Below are 14,047 nucleotides of genomic sequence, written 5' to 3' on the forward strand. Positions count from 1 at the left end.
AGCTTTGGGGATCACTTTTTTTCTGTTTCTGCAAAGAATGCCATTAGGGTTTTGGTAGAGATTTCCTTGAATCTGTAAATTGCTTTGTGTAGTGTGGACATTTTATCAGTATTATGACTTCTAATCTATAATATATCTTCATTTGTTCATATCTTTGATTTATTTATGTGATAGTTTGTAATTTTTATTGTAGAAGTCTTTCACTTCTTTGGTTAAGGTCATTCCTGGATATTTTTATTCTTTTTCATACTATACATTGTTTATGCTATATATTGATTTCTTAATTTTCTTACCATGATGTCATTATGAGTGTATAAAATCCAGCTGATTCTGTATTTTTATTCTGCAATTTTACTTTTTTTGTTCTAATAACTTTTTAAAGATGCTATCTTTAGGTGTTTCTAGAGATGAGCTCCTGTTATCTGTGAACAGAACTAATTTTATGGTTTTTTTCCATTTGTATGCCTTTCTTTTTCTTATCCAGTTGTTCTAGTTGGAGCTAGCTTACTAGTTCCAGTTATTTACTGTGTGAATAGCGGTGGTGAGAGTGGGTCTTCTTGCATTTTTCCTGATATCAGAAGGAAAACTTTTAGTTATTTCCTGTCAGTATGATCTGCAGTGTGAGATTTTCGTATATAACATTTTCTACCGTCTTCTATGTTCTCAGTTTATTGATTTTTTTTAAATATAAAAGGGTGTTTGGTTTTATTAAAGAATTTTTCTGTATGAAAAAAAAAACAAAAACAAAACTTCAGTCACCTCAGTGGGTGACCAACCTCAGACTCATCCCTTCCTGAAAAGTTCTTTGTTCCTTCCATGCACACTTGCTACATGACTTGCTTCCCCATTGGATCAATGTTATCTAAGAGACTATAATCTTAGTGGTTGATCATAGCTGTAACCCACATTGTACTCACATGGTTGTGCTCTAAAACTTCCCCTGAGAAGTGGGGTCCTTGGCAACCCACTTTCAGGTCCCCTCCTGCCTCTCAGAAGCTGTATCTTTCCCCTCAATAAATATTTCCTACTCTTCCCCCCACCCCACACTGGGAATCCAACTTGGGACCTTGCGCTTGCCAGGTAGGCACAGTGCCACTGAGCTACATCCCCAGCCCAAATATTTCCTACTCTTAGCCTCCATTGTTCCTTAAAATTCATTCTTCAAATTTGGGGAACACAAACTGGGTGTGTTGAACATCTAGCAGGTTGAGACTATATTTCCCGTATATCATTTGGAGGTCCTCTATCATATTTGGAGGTCCCACTGAGACAACTGGAAGGAGGTAAGAGTTTGTTTCATAGATTCTGGATTGTGACTCACTTAGGTAATCAAAAATTGTCATTCTTGTTTGTCAACTGCTTATGCCTTGAATTCTTATGCCTTGTCTCTTTTATGCATTGTTTTTTGTTAAAGTGATGGGAAATTTAAGTTGAGAACATGGGAAGATGATGTTTTTCTGATGAGGCATTATGCTTTTACAGGCAAGGCCTTATATTCCTGTTTTGTATATGCTACATTTGGCTGAATTTACTGGTGTTCCTCACTTGACCTGTTTGACTGTTGTGGTCTGTTATCTTAGGCAGTAGCACTAGGAAAAAGTAATGTTAAAACATCCCCTAGTGGACTCTGATATGAAATGTGATAAAATGGGTCTTTTATGAAATCTAGTTTATATTTAGGAACTACACATGCCTATTAATAAATCACGAGACCCCCATCTTCCAGTTAAAAGGCAATGGCCAGCAGCTATTATTAAGACTTGGGGGACAGGTTTCACTGGGACAAACTGACCCTGATCGCCCCTCTATACCCTAGAGGCAATGTCAAACTTGTTCTGCCTCAGTTTCCTTTCTGGTCTGATCTTCTGCTGGTGAGGAGGCAATCTTAGCTCTTGAGAGTCCCCTTTCTCACCTTTCTAGGCTGAGAGTGACAACTCATGAGCAAATTGTCTCAATAACTCACCATGAACATGAGAAGAAAAGACTTCCTTTTTCTGATCTCATTTCTGATCTTTCCCTGACACTTTGTACTTTTCTTTTTTGGAGGTATGTAAGATTAGAAAGAGAGGAACACTTTTCCCTATCCAACAGCTTAAAACCTTTACATTGAGCCCTTAGAAAATAAGCAGTTGTTAAAGCCAAAGACAGGAAAGTCATCATAGAGACAGTTTTATCTGTTCCTTACAAAACTAACAAACTGCTAGATTCCTTTCCAGAGACAAATCTCTGTTTGCATAAAACCACTGAAAGCAGAGAGGACAACTGAGGGCTCATGGCCAGGGCACCTCTCTGGCAGATACCCAAAGGTTCCTCAGTGGACGCTGGGTCCTGGTAGTCCAACTGGGTAACCAGCAGAAAAATCTTCATTTATCTATTGTCCCTACCTGCACTCCTCAGTGAGATGAGAGGTAACTCTCAGCAATCTTCTGGTAGTCTCTGTTCTGGAGTCACCAGAGATGACACTGTTAGAGCCCTCTCTTAAGCCTCCATTAAGAGTTGGCTTAGAGTTGGGCTTTTCTTTCTGCTAATAAGAAAAAAAAAAGCCCTAAATTTTTCTCCAACTCACTGAAAGTTAACTTTAAAATTCCCTGATTAGCTTTATCATCTTATAGCTATCCACCCCTCCCTCCAGAAAGTCAAGCTGAGACTGCTTGCAACAACTGTTTGACTTTCAGAGAACAGCTATCAGCTAGCAATTTACATTTGTGCCTTGTTTATGCAAACTAGAATAAAAAAGGGATTTTAGTCAGCCCTTCTCTTTCATGTGTATGTGTAGGAAACTGATAAATGTTTACTAACATATAAATTGTGGTTGATAAGCAATGGGTATAAGCTTAACCTGTGAGCTTTGGAGACATAGAAATTTTAGGGTAGATTTTGAGTAAAACTTAGCCTTATCTTGCTGCTACGGAAGACTACCTAGGTATTTAGGTAGATAACCTGACTATCTCTAGATTTCTTTTGCAGGCTGGGAGGTGATCCTATCACTTTCAATTTGCCCTCACTCTCTTTCAAAGAATTGGAAAACAGTGGATTTAGATCTTTTGATTATTGATTTTGTTAACAATTCTTCCTTCTTTAAACATGATTGTTACAGCTAAAAGCAACTGTAACTTGTGCTTTTAGAAACACCTGCTAGACTCAGTGGTGCTACCACCTGACTCACAAGTGCAAGGTCCTGAGTTCGATCCCTGGTACCAAAAAGAAAAAAAGAAAAAAAAGAAACACCTGCTAGAATTAGGAGTGTGAGTTTCCAGGAAAGATAGGTCATGAGCTGGTAAGCGTGGCCAGTCTGACCCGACCTATCTTCTACTCTTCAGACAGCTCTGGAGTGGGTCACCTCAGGGGATCCCTTGAGGATATGGAATCAAGTAGAAATTAAAGGAACACCAATTCTTTCTCTTGTATTTTCATGTGGGAGACTCAATGTCAAAATCTCATTCCTGGGCCAGGGATTTAGCTCAGTGGTTCCGTTGCTTGCCTTGCAAGCACAAGGACCCAAGTTCGATCCCTGGTACCAAAAAAAAAACAAACAACAACAACAAAATCTCATTCCTTTAAAATGTATTCTTAAACATTAGAAAATGTTTGATCCTCATATATTGAAAAAGAGTGGTTTAGCATTTTTCTGTACCCACACATGGCCTGCCTACTACCCCCTAGAGCCAAAATGGAATGCAGAGAGAAGTACAGATTATGATACTATTTCACAACTAAAATCATGCTGTAAGAAAGAGGTAAAATTGTCAGAATTACCTTACATTTAGACTTTCGTTACATTAAAAAATAATCCTTGTGTTCAAAATGCAAATATAAGCCACAAGAAGACCAGACACCTCTGGCCCTTAAGGTATTCACTATCACTAAGCCTGAGATACCCCACCCTTACCCTTTGGAACCTGAGGATGAGGTTTTCAAGGCAATCTTGATCAAAGCCTCATCCACTAATAACAAGCCTGAGGTTTTCCCTACTTGCCCTTTGGAGTCTGAGGTCCCTCTCCCTTACTCCGTGGAGTCTAAGGGTGAGGCTTCTAAGTCAGCCACAACTGAAGCCTCTACTGAGCTATAGCCACCAGTAGCTGATTTTGTTCAAGCCCCTCAAGGACAATACCCCTTACAAGAAGTAAATGGCAAATTCAGACATATTCATGTCCACGTGTCCTTTCCTCTCAATGACCTCAAACAGATCAAACAAGATCTGGGAAAGTTTTCAGATGATCTTAATAAGTACACTGAGGTCTTTAGAGGACTTACTCAGACCCATGAACTAGGCTAGAAAGATGTAATATTACTCTTAAATCAAACATTGACTTCTAATGAGAGACAAGCAGCATTACAAGCTGCTATTACATTTGGGGAGAAATACCATATTGTTAGTTTTAGAAGACCAGAAGACAGGCAGCCAGGGGAACAGCCAGTTCTCACTGGAGCCCAAGCAGTCCCTACCCAAGACCCCTACTGGCCTACCAACCAGATGGGAGAGTAGGAGACATCTCCAGGCACACATTCTTAAAGGTCTAAGGAAGACAAGAACTAATTAATTCAATTATTTTAAATTGCTAACTATTCATCAAGAGAAAGACCCCCACTGCCTTCTTAGATCATTTACTAGAGGCACTGATAAAACATACATCCCTAGATCCTGATTTGATAGGTCATATTATTTTTAAAGACTAGTTTATTACTCAGCCTCAAATATTGTTTAAAAAAAAACTACAAAAGATGGCTTTTGCTCCAGATAGCTCACTTGATACTTTAATGAAAACTGCCTCCTTGGTTTGTTGTTGTTTTTGGCACAGGAGATCGAACTCGGGGACCTTGAGCTTTCGAGGCAGGCAGCGGCACCACTGAGCTAAATCCCCGGCCCAGCCCTGTTTTCTATATTAGAAGTCTGCAAACTGCTCCTGTGTTTATAGTTAACACTGGAACATAGTTATGCCCCTTCACTTCTGTATCTTTAGCTGCTTTTGCTCAACCAAGATAAAGCTGAGAAGCTGCAAGACAGATCTACTCACCTGTGAAGATTAAAATATTTATTATCGGGTCGCTGAGCCCACCGGCTGGATCCTGGATCAGCGGAGGGCCACTCTCGGGCAGGGCCACGGTGGTGCTGGGTGGGAAACAGGAACCCAGGCCTGGCTGAGCCTGGGGCCACGAGTGACAGATTTGAAGCCGCTGCTGCCCAAGCTGGGTATTCCCTAGCCCCTAGGCTTCCTCTGTGTAGTTGTGAGAAATATTATCTACTGGGTGTCTACTGGTTTAGGACAGCTGTGATTTTGGGGTTAAGGAATTATTCTTGACAGAAGCATTTGAAAAGACAAAGCTGTACCATGGCCTCAGCAGTACTTATTTCTGTTCCCACTACAGCTTCTCGTTTTGCCCTTTTACAAGTAGATAGTGGCAGCGGTTCTGATTCTGAGCCTGGAAAAGGGAAAGGCTGGAATACTGGAAAGTCTCAAACTATGGGAAGCAAATCAATTACAAATGAGAAAAAAAGAGAAAAGGGAAGAAAAAAGAAAGAACAGCAACAGAGTGAAGCAAATGAGCTTAGGAATCTTGGTTTTAAGAAGATTCCCCAGAAATCCTCTCATGCCATTTGTAAGGCTCATCAGGACCTTCCATTGTCAAACCCTGTGTAGAAGGATTCACCAGAAGAGAACTGGCAAGAATGGAGACAAACAGATGAACAGCTGATATCTGAAATGTTTGCAGCTGATCTTGAAAAGGCACTATTGCTAAGTAAATTAGAATATGAAGAGCACAAAAAGGAGTATGAAAATACTGAAAATGCTTCAACTCAGTCAAAGGTTATGCATAAAAAAGATAAAAGAATCATCAAGGAAGAGATAAACCTCTCACAGTATCACTAAAAGACTTCCAATCTGAAGATCACATTAGTAAAAAGACTGAGGAATTGAGTTCTTTTCAGACCTTATCACATGATGGAGGATTCTTCAATAGATTGGAAGATGATGTTCATAAAATTCTTATTAGAGAAAAAAGAAGAGAACAGTTTACAGAATATAATGGAACAGATAACTGTACAGCTCATGAGCACAAGGAAGTGGTTCTTAAAGATGGAAGAACTGAAAGACTAAAGTTGGAACTTGAAAGGAAAGACGCTGAAATCCAGAAGCTGAAAAATATGATCACTCAACGGGAGGCAAAGTATAAAGAAGACAAGAAACGCACAGTTACTGAAAATGCTTCAGGAAGGTGAAATGAAAGATAATGCAGAAATACTTCTGCAAGTTGATGAATCACAAAGTATCAAGAATAAGCTAATTATACAGGTAACTTCACTTCATGCTGCATTAGAACAAGAAAGATCTAAAGTGAAAGTATTACAAGTAGAATTAACCAAGTATCAGGGTGGCAGAAAAGGAAAAGGAAACTCTGAATCTGACCAGTGCAGCTCATTACATTAGCCTTTGAAGTCAACACAAAAATTAAACTTTCAGGGCTTTTCAAAAATGTAGATATTTAATGTTGTGCAGCTGCTAGACTATGCAGTTTTGTTGAAGGAACAACAAGCAACTAGTTAATAATCTATAAATTTATGTTTTTTGGCTTAAAAGTGAAAAGAAAAAATTAGAATTCCAGTAGAACTTAATGATTGTTTACTATCCATACTTCTTGTCACTTTAGTTTTTCATCATTCAATAAAATTACTTTACTATTCAAAAAAAAAACAATGTTTATTATCTGGCCCCCTAGAGAAAAAGTTTGCTGACACTGATCTAAATACTGGACTCCACATCTAAAATCATCATACAGGCTAATAAGAAAAATGACATTCTAAATAATGCTCCCTAAAGCAGAAATCTCACTCTTGGGGTCCTGTACTTATGTAGGCAGGGGAGTAGATAGATTTTCAACAAAGACTGGACCATGCTATAGTCAGAAAATTAATCTGACTACACCACCGCATTCTCCCAGTTTTTTATTTGTTTTTTTTTGGTACCGGGGATCAAACTTGGGTCCTTGCACTTGCAAGGCAGGCAGTGGAACCACTGAGCTAAATCCCTGGCCCTGGGCTTTTTTTTTTTTAAACAACATTAGAAATAGATTCAATTTCCCATTGGGTGAATAAAATCAGTTCTCATGGGAAAAACCCAGGTACTTCAAAAAAAAGATTCAACCTGCCAAGTGTCAATTGTTAAAATGTGCTATAAGGAAATTTATATCCACTCTCTCAATAGCAAATTGGTCCATCCTGAATAAACAAACCTTTTTGAAGTGCTAAGTTTTTTCAAGACACTGAAATCTGAGATCAAATCATTCAGAGCAGATTATCTCTACCATGTAATCCACTGGGAGTCATTTGTTCTATACGTGAGCTGTGAGAACTCCTGGTAGAATTATATATCAAAGAGTATAAGCAAAACATTCCTGTCTGCTCAGTTGTTACAGGTGCAATGTTCTCAACAAGAGCCGTGAAATTAAACCACACTCTTCACCTGCACATGAGACTAACTCACTGATACAAGTATGATAGAGATCTGTTCACAACTCCAACTGAAATGGAATCTGATCTCCAAGCACCAAACTATCCCATTCTACTCTGAGCACCGTACACTCTTCTCTTTTCTTCTCTTTTGCCTGCACTATCACCCAACTGGATGCAAATAAGGGCTGCCTACTGCTTTACATATGGTTCTGCCCAGGATGGCTTCTGAACTGTGCAAAACATGGGAAATCAGGTTTGGGTTTTTCAACCTGGGGAAGTTTTCACTTTCTGTCTCCAGATTTTACTGGCCTAGTCAGTCAAATTTTATCAAAACTACACGTCATACACTTACGTGACAACTGGAACTGAGCAGGTGGAGAAGACACTGAAATCCACAGAGTTGCAGTCAGGGTCACAGCAGCAGTTGACATCACACTGTGCCGGGGACAAGTCACAGACACACAGAGCAGCAACTGCAGGAAGAAGGGTAGGATTCAGAGGGTTACCATCAGCGGGTGGTGACTGCCCCCTGCCATCACAAGGTGCCAGAAATCAGTTTCATACAAAAGGTCTGCTTTATGTTCCCTAGGGTGCTTTGGGGGAAATCTGTGAAGTGGATGTTATTCAGTTTGGGTGCTCTACATGAGAGGCATCTTGAGGCAGCTGATCACCTGACTCAGGAAGGGCTGTTCATGTTCCCGCTACAAGGACTCTGATTTAGAAAGCTCAATACGAAGACCGGACAGCTTCGTTTTTCAAAACTTTCAGGTGACACTGATAATTGGCGTGTGTTTAAGAACCAGCATACCTAATCATCAGAGAGCCATGGGTCCAGCCCCAGATTCCCAAACCCCTTCTCCTCTAGAGATTATAATTGGAGGAAGGACCAACTTAACACCTCTAGGGAAAATGGGTTTTCAGGTTTGTCCCTCTTCTTAGTACAGTATAATCTACAGCTTTGACGCTGAACTCATATTCCAGGTCTTTGTTTTTTTTGGTACCGGGGATCGAACTTGAGACCTTGCGCTTTCAAGGCAGACATGGCACCACTGAGCTAAATCCCTGACCCTCCAGGACTTTGGCCAAGAATTACACTGTCTCGGGTCCTTAGAATACCTTTGGTAATTCAGACAACAAAACTTGAAAGAAAGGCAGGACTCTCCACTATACAACTTTTAACTGCTGGTGATGATTATCCAGATTTTTAACTCCTACCTTTGTATCTCCATTTTTAACAGATGTAGTAATTACAAGGGGCAACCAAAATATACTAAGTGAATATTTAAATTAAAATTTTTATTATAGTAAAAGACACACCGCCATTAATCCCACTCAGAGTATTCCCCCTCAGTTTGAACACACTTACTCTATCATTCCTGCCACTTTCAGAAGCAGTTCTGGAAGTCCTCTTTTGTGTCTTTACAAGGTATGATCAAAAATACGGTGAATTCAGCTGCTGCGTGCCATCCAACAGGAAGGCAGGCTCATAAACGTTATGGTGTATGCCGGGGATTTAGCTCAGTGATTTTGCTGCCTGCTGAGCAAGCAGAAGGACCCAAGTTCGATCCCCGGTACCAAAAAAAAAAAAAAAAAAAAAATCAAGGAGGTGAACATTATGGTGTATCATCCTTTACTTTATTCACCAGATTTGGCAACGTGCAACTTCTTGCTCTTCCCCAATGTCAAAATGATCATGAAAAGTAAACATTTTGAATCAATTCAAGGCACTGAGTCAGCCAAGATGTACAACTAAAGACACAAAAGAGGACTCTGGACGGCTTCAGCAAGTGGCAAGAATGATGGGATAAATGTGTGGATTTTGAGGGAGATTCATGGCAATGTATCTTTGCTGTAATAAATTTTTAAAAATTTAAACATTTGCCAGTTTTTGATCATACAGCATTATGTGGATAAAGACCACTAAATTAAAAAATCTCAATTTCAGGCACTGAATTCTCAGCTATATTCTGTCCCACTTTATCACTGATTAAACTTTCCTACTAATTCACCCTCTGTCAAACAAGGAAAGCTTTTCAAAGAAATAGCAGAGCATGAGAATAAAAACACTGACTTCATGTTACTGATTATTGGAGGGTAGAAACAAGAGAAATAAAATCAGGGCTTCAATCTTATCCTATGTTTTGCTACTTTTTTTTTTTTTTCAGAAAAAGATCTCAAGTCAAAAAAGCAAAAACCTAACAAGAATCTCATGCAAATGCTAACAGAGGACTCATACAATATTATTTGTCTCTCTGAATTATTTCATGATAAAACTGTGGCCCCACAAAAGTGTAACATACTCTAGAGAAGGGTGTGAGAGGGGACGGTTTTATCAATAGATATGCAATGCTTTCTTACAAACATCTTCCCTTAAGTTACCTGCGCCTATCAGCATGTGCTTAGTAAGAGATGGAGCCCATGCACACTAATGGAACAAAGGGAAAGGGCAGTTAGGCTCCCTGCCTTATGGGTTTAAACTTACAATCTTCACTTGTTTATAAAACTTAAAAGCCCTTATAGGTAGCTATAAGAGTCCTAAGGATTAACCCATAGTATTTAATAATTCCACTCAGAAAAAATAAAGGTCTCTATTTGAGATGCAAGTGCACTGAATCATCCATCAAGGATCTGCGGAGCCCTGGCTGGATCCAACAGCACTCAGCTGCCCTTCTAAGCCTCTCATCTGCACACCTGGCTCAGATAGCAGGGATCACTCTTCTCTTCCACCAATACAGCCTGCAACTCATTCTGCAATTTTCCACCTAGCTCTCCAGAGATAGTCTCCCGCTCCAAAACTTGCAGCTGTATGGCCTAAAAGTAGGTAGGCCACCTGAAAAATGAAGATAACAGTGTCCACACCATTAGGGTACGTGATGATTAACTAAGACATCACAGGTGAAATGCCTAGCCCTGTGCCTGGCATACAATAAGCAATTAATAAATGAGTTATTACTGTCACAAGTCTAAAGAAGGTTCCTTTAAAAAGGAAGTCAAGCTGGGTGTGGTGATGCACACCTGTAATCCCAGCATTCTGGGAGGCTGAGGCAGGTGAATCAAAAGTTCAAGCCCTGCCTCAGCAATTTAGTGCTTAGTGAGACTTTGTCTCAAATTTTAAAAGGGCCGAAAATGTAGCTCAATGCAAAGACCCTGGGTTCAAACGCCAGTACTGAAAAAAAAAAAATTAAATACAAATTTATCACTCATACTGGGAAAATAGCCCTGAATACATACCTTAAATACTGATAGTTCAAGTACAGCTTCATTTAAGTGAGAAAATGTATTAACAGATGGGAGTGCTTCTTATGTGAATAAAAGATAACTCAGTCCAAAAACCTTAGAAAATTTGGGGTCATTGAATACTTGGTTATATTCTGTCCTAATAAATCACTGATTTAACTTTCCTATTTACCAGAACAAGCAGTTAAATATAAAAGTTTTATTTATGCATTAAAGTAGCAAATATATTTCTCTAATTTTTTTTGGTGCTGGGATTTGAACCCAGGGTCTCGTGCATACTACAGACACACACTACCACTGAGCTACATCTCTGACCCTGTATTTTTTCTTGCAGACTACTCAATTTCCAAAGGTGGCCTTTTGGAGAAATAATGGCTCAGTAACTCAAATTAAGGCCTAGAGTTCAGGATGTCAGAAAATGATGGCTTTTTAACTTACCAGAGCCTTAAAATAGCTTTTTCTCTCAAAAAAGAGATTAAAATGCATAGCTATTAAGGTTACTCTCAATCCAGACACAGGATTAAAAAATAATTTTGAGATCACAAATCCCACTGAGAATCTGCTGATTCCAGAAATACATATTCACAAACTTTTGCACTTACAAGGAGTCACTGACATCTCCTGAAGTCACCATGTCAAATCAGATTATAAAATATTCATTAAATTTTTAATTACAGAATTAAAGGATCACTTTTTGAGAGATACGTTGACTATCCCTAAATATAAATCCTACAAAGTACGAATAACCACTCATCCCATACCTTCCCAACTCCAACAAAACACAGAACTCCTGAGTTCTTGCGAGTCTAATCAGCCTCTTTAACCAGTCACACTAAGCTGGACCTTTGACGTCTGTTTTTAATAAGTTCAATGGAGCCTATGCATTAATTTCCACCACTGTCCAAAAACTTTTTTTTTTGGTACCGGGGATCGAACTCTGGTCTTCGCGCTGTCCAGGCAGACGCCGGAATCACTGAGCTAAATCCCGGGCCCAAACCTTTCTAATTTCATCTTCGGCTGCTCACATTCATTCATTATTGTCTGTAGCATTAATGATATCCAGGGCCAAGTCGAGTACTTTCAAAGATCTGATACGGTCCCACTCACGCTGAGCCTCAGTTTCCTCATCTGTATGACATGGATAATATCTACCAGGGTCACAAGTGGGAGGATTCACGCCTACGAAATACTCAGCCTGCCAGCACACTGTAGGTGTTAAGCTATCACTGTTACTCTAAGTCACCCAGGATACCCCTGCAATTTGGATCACTCTGGGCCTCCCAGGAATTAGCGTTTGGTACCCACCATCCGTGACCGGGGTAGGCCTGGGGCCGGAGGCGGGCTCCGGGGTCCTGGCGGTGCCTAGGGTCCTAGACGTGAGGGAAGGTCCGAGAGTGGCTGAGGGTGCCTCGGTGGAGTTGAGGTCCTCCGTCGGCACCGCGGGGGTGGCCACGGTTTGGGCGCTCACGTAGGCCCAGCGGGCCAGGAGCACCAGCAGGAGCACCAGCAGGAGCGACTGGAGACCCTGAAGCCCCATGGCCCAGCAGAATCCCGCGGAGCCTGAGCCCGGGACCATTAGTTGCCCGGCAACCGCGACAGCCAGGCGCGAAGCACCATGGGAAAGGGCCCGCGAGGAGGCGGAGTAGGCTAAAGGGGCGGTTCCTAGGCGAGGCCGGCGTGGGCGTGAGGGGCGGGGCCTGGAGAGGCCGGCTGAGGCCTGTAAATCCCACCTGTGATTCTTCGTCAGCCTCCTGCGCTTGTTTAAAAAAAAATACGGATTCCTGATTACACCCTCACGGGATCCTGAGTCCATTAATATAGGGCAAGGTCCAGAAATCAGTATTTCTAACAAACGTCCTGACGCAGCCCGAGAGTGAACGAAGTTTGGGAACCACTGTTCTAACTATAGATCTTTGGAAGCACGTGGAGTTCACATCCCCGTCCTGCAATTCTGTGTCTCAGACCCTGTCCACCCTGGCGTTGCCGTCTTTGTTTTGCATTACTCAGGAGGTCGCCGGAAAACTCCGTGTTGTAATAAGGGGGACAAGTGAATACTTAATAATTTTACAAACAAAAAAAGCTTGGGTAAAAATTAAGTAGACTAATTTATAAATCTTCAGGGGGAAACAAATCAAATCTAACTGGAAAATTACCCGGAGACCACAAGATTTAGGAGAGCTGTTCACTCCAAACTGCTCATTTGGGAGGTACGGAAGAGCAGAGATGCTGGCTGTACCTTTGACACAGTTCTTACAATTCAGAAGTAGTCAAAATACTTACACATATCACGATACTTATTCAAGAAATGCATTTCCAATTCAGAATGCCAAGCAGTATACATACCTAGTTTATTATATTTGTGTGGCAAGGCTAAATCATCAAAGTGACATGTTTAGCACCTTTGTGTGGCATTCCAGAGGCAGTGTATAAAAATATAATTGGATCACTCAAATGTGTAATACAGATAGTTCCAAAATTTTTTTCTACAAAGGATTGTTTTAGCATCTGACTGAAATTCTAGACTGCTTTTAGTAGTTAATGAAATATTTCACCAAAAAAAATCACAGATGGGGCTAGGGATTTAGCTCAGTGGTTCTGTCGCCTGCCTTGCAAGTGAAAGGTCCCGAGTTCGATCCCTGGTACAAAAAAAGCCACAGGACCGGGGATTTAGCTCAGTGGTTCTGCCACCTGCCCCCAAGCACAAGGACCCGAGTTTGATCCCAGTACCAAAAAAACAAACAAGAGCCACTATATTTTCCATACCTTCATCTGGTAACTTCTAAATTTAGGACATTTTCTTTTTGAAAACTGTTCTTTACTTCGAGGCCTCTACCTTCTTTTCTATTCCTTAATGTCCGTGAATCACTTTGTCCTATTTTTTGGTTTGACTGTGTGTGTGTGTGTGTGTGTGTGTGTGTGTGTGTGTGTGTGTTATTGGAAATTGAACCCAGGGCCTTCACACTGAACTACATTCCCCAACCCCTTTTGTATTTTTTATTTTGAGACAGGGTCTAAGTTGCCCAGCCTAGGCTGGGATTTATAATCCTCCTGCCTCACTGACCCAGAGTGCTGGGATTACAGGTATGACCACCATGGCAAACTTCTGGTTTGAATTTTTAAGCCTAAAATTAAATTAGGCTTAATTTTGGCTGGATTAAAATTTTGATAAAGTGCTCTGTGGCTCTACCATTTTTGTCTTTATGATTATGTAACTTCTAAAATCCTCTTAAAGGCTCACATCCAATGATTCCAACATGGGAAATCATCTTACTACCCTCTTTTGTCTAATCTCAACACTCAGTGGATGGCCCAAAAGTAATTTTATGACATCTAACTTCTTTTTATTTATTTATTTTTTTT

At 40.5% G+C, this 14,047-nt stretch overlaps 1 protein-coding gene and 1 pseudogene across 8 annotated transcripts in view; one reads left to right on the plus strand and one right to left on the minus strand.

Annotated features, from left to right (window-relative positions):
* Tctn1 (tectonic family member 1) overlaps positions 1–12,315 on the minus strand; it is a 43,938-nt gene extending 31,623 nt beyond the window's left edge. For 5 of the 8 annotated variants that reach the window (XM_087198340.1, XM_021257494.2, XM_013071787.3 and 2 more), the window contains exons 1-2: positions 11,993–12,315; positions 7,803–7,923 (exon numbers count right to left, since the gene is read on the minus strand). In XM_087198340.1, the coding sequence (XP_087054466.1) occupies positions 7,803–7,923; positions 11,993–12,263 (392 nt within the window). In that variant the 5' untranslated portion in view covers positions 12,264–12,315. Of the gene's footprint in view, positions 1–2,384; positions 2,541–7,802; positions 7,924–11,992 lie in introns of those variants that run through there. The other 3 variants (XM_021257492.2, XM_087198338.1, XM_021257495.2) reach the window with 2 other exon arrangements.
* LOC106009311 (G kinase-anchoring protein 1 pseudogene) lies at positions 5,251–6,597 on the plus strand (annotated as a pseudogene).
* Positions 12,316–14,047: the final 1,732 nt, after the last annotated feature.

This window comes from Heterocephalus glaber, unplaced genomic scaffold, assembly GCF_053883595.1.
Source record: "Heterocephalus glaber isolate CG9 unplaced genomic scaffold, H.glaber_assembly_v1.0 deba00001687, whole genome shotgun sequence".
NCBI classification, from domain to species: domain Eukaryota; kingdom Metazoa; phylum Chordata; class Mammalia; order Rodentia; family Bathyergidae; genus Heterocephalus; species Heterocephalus glaber.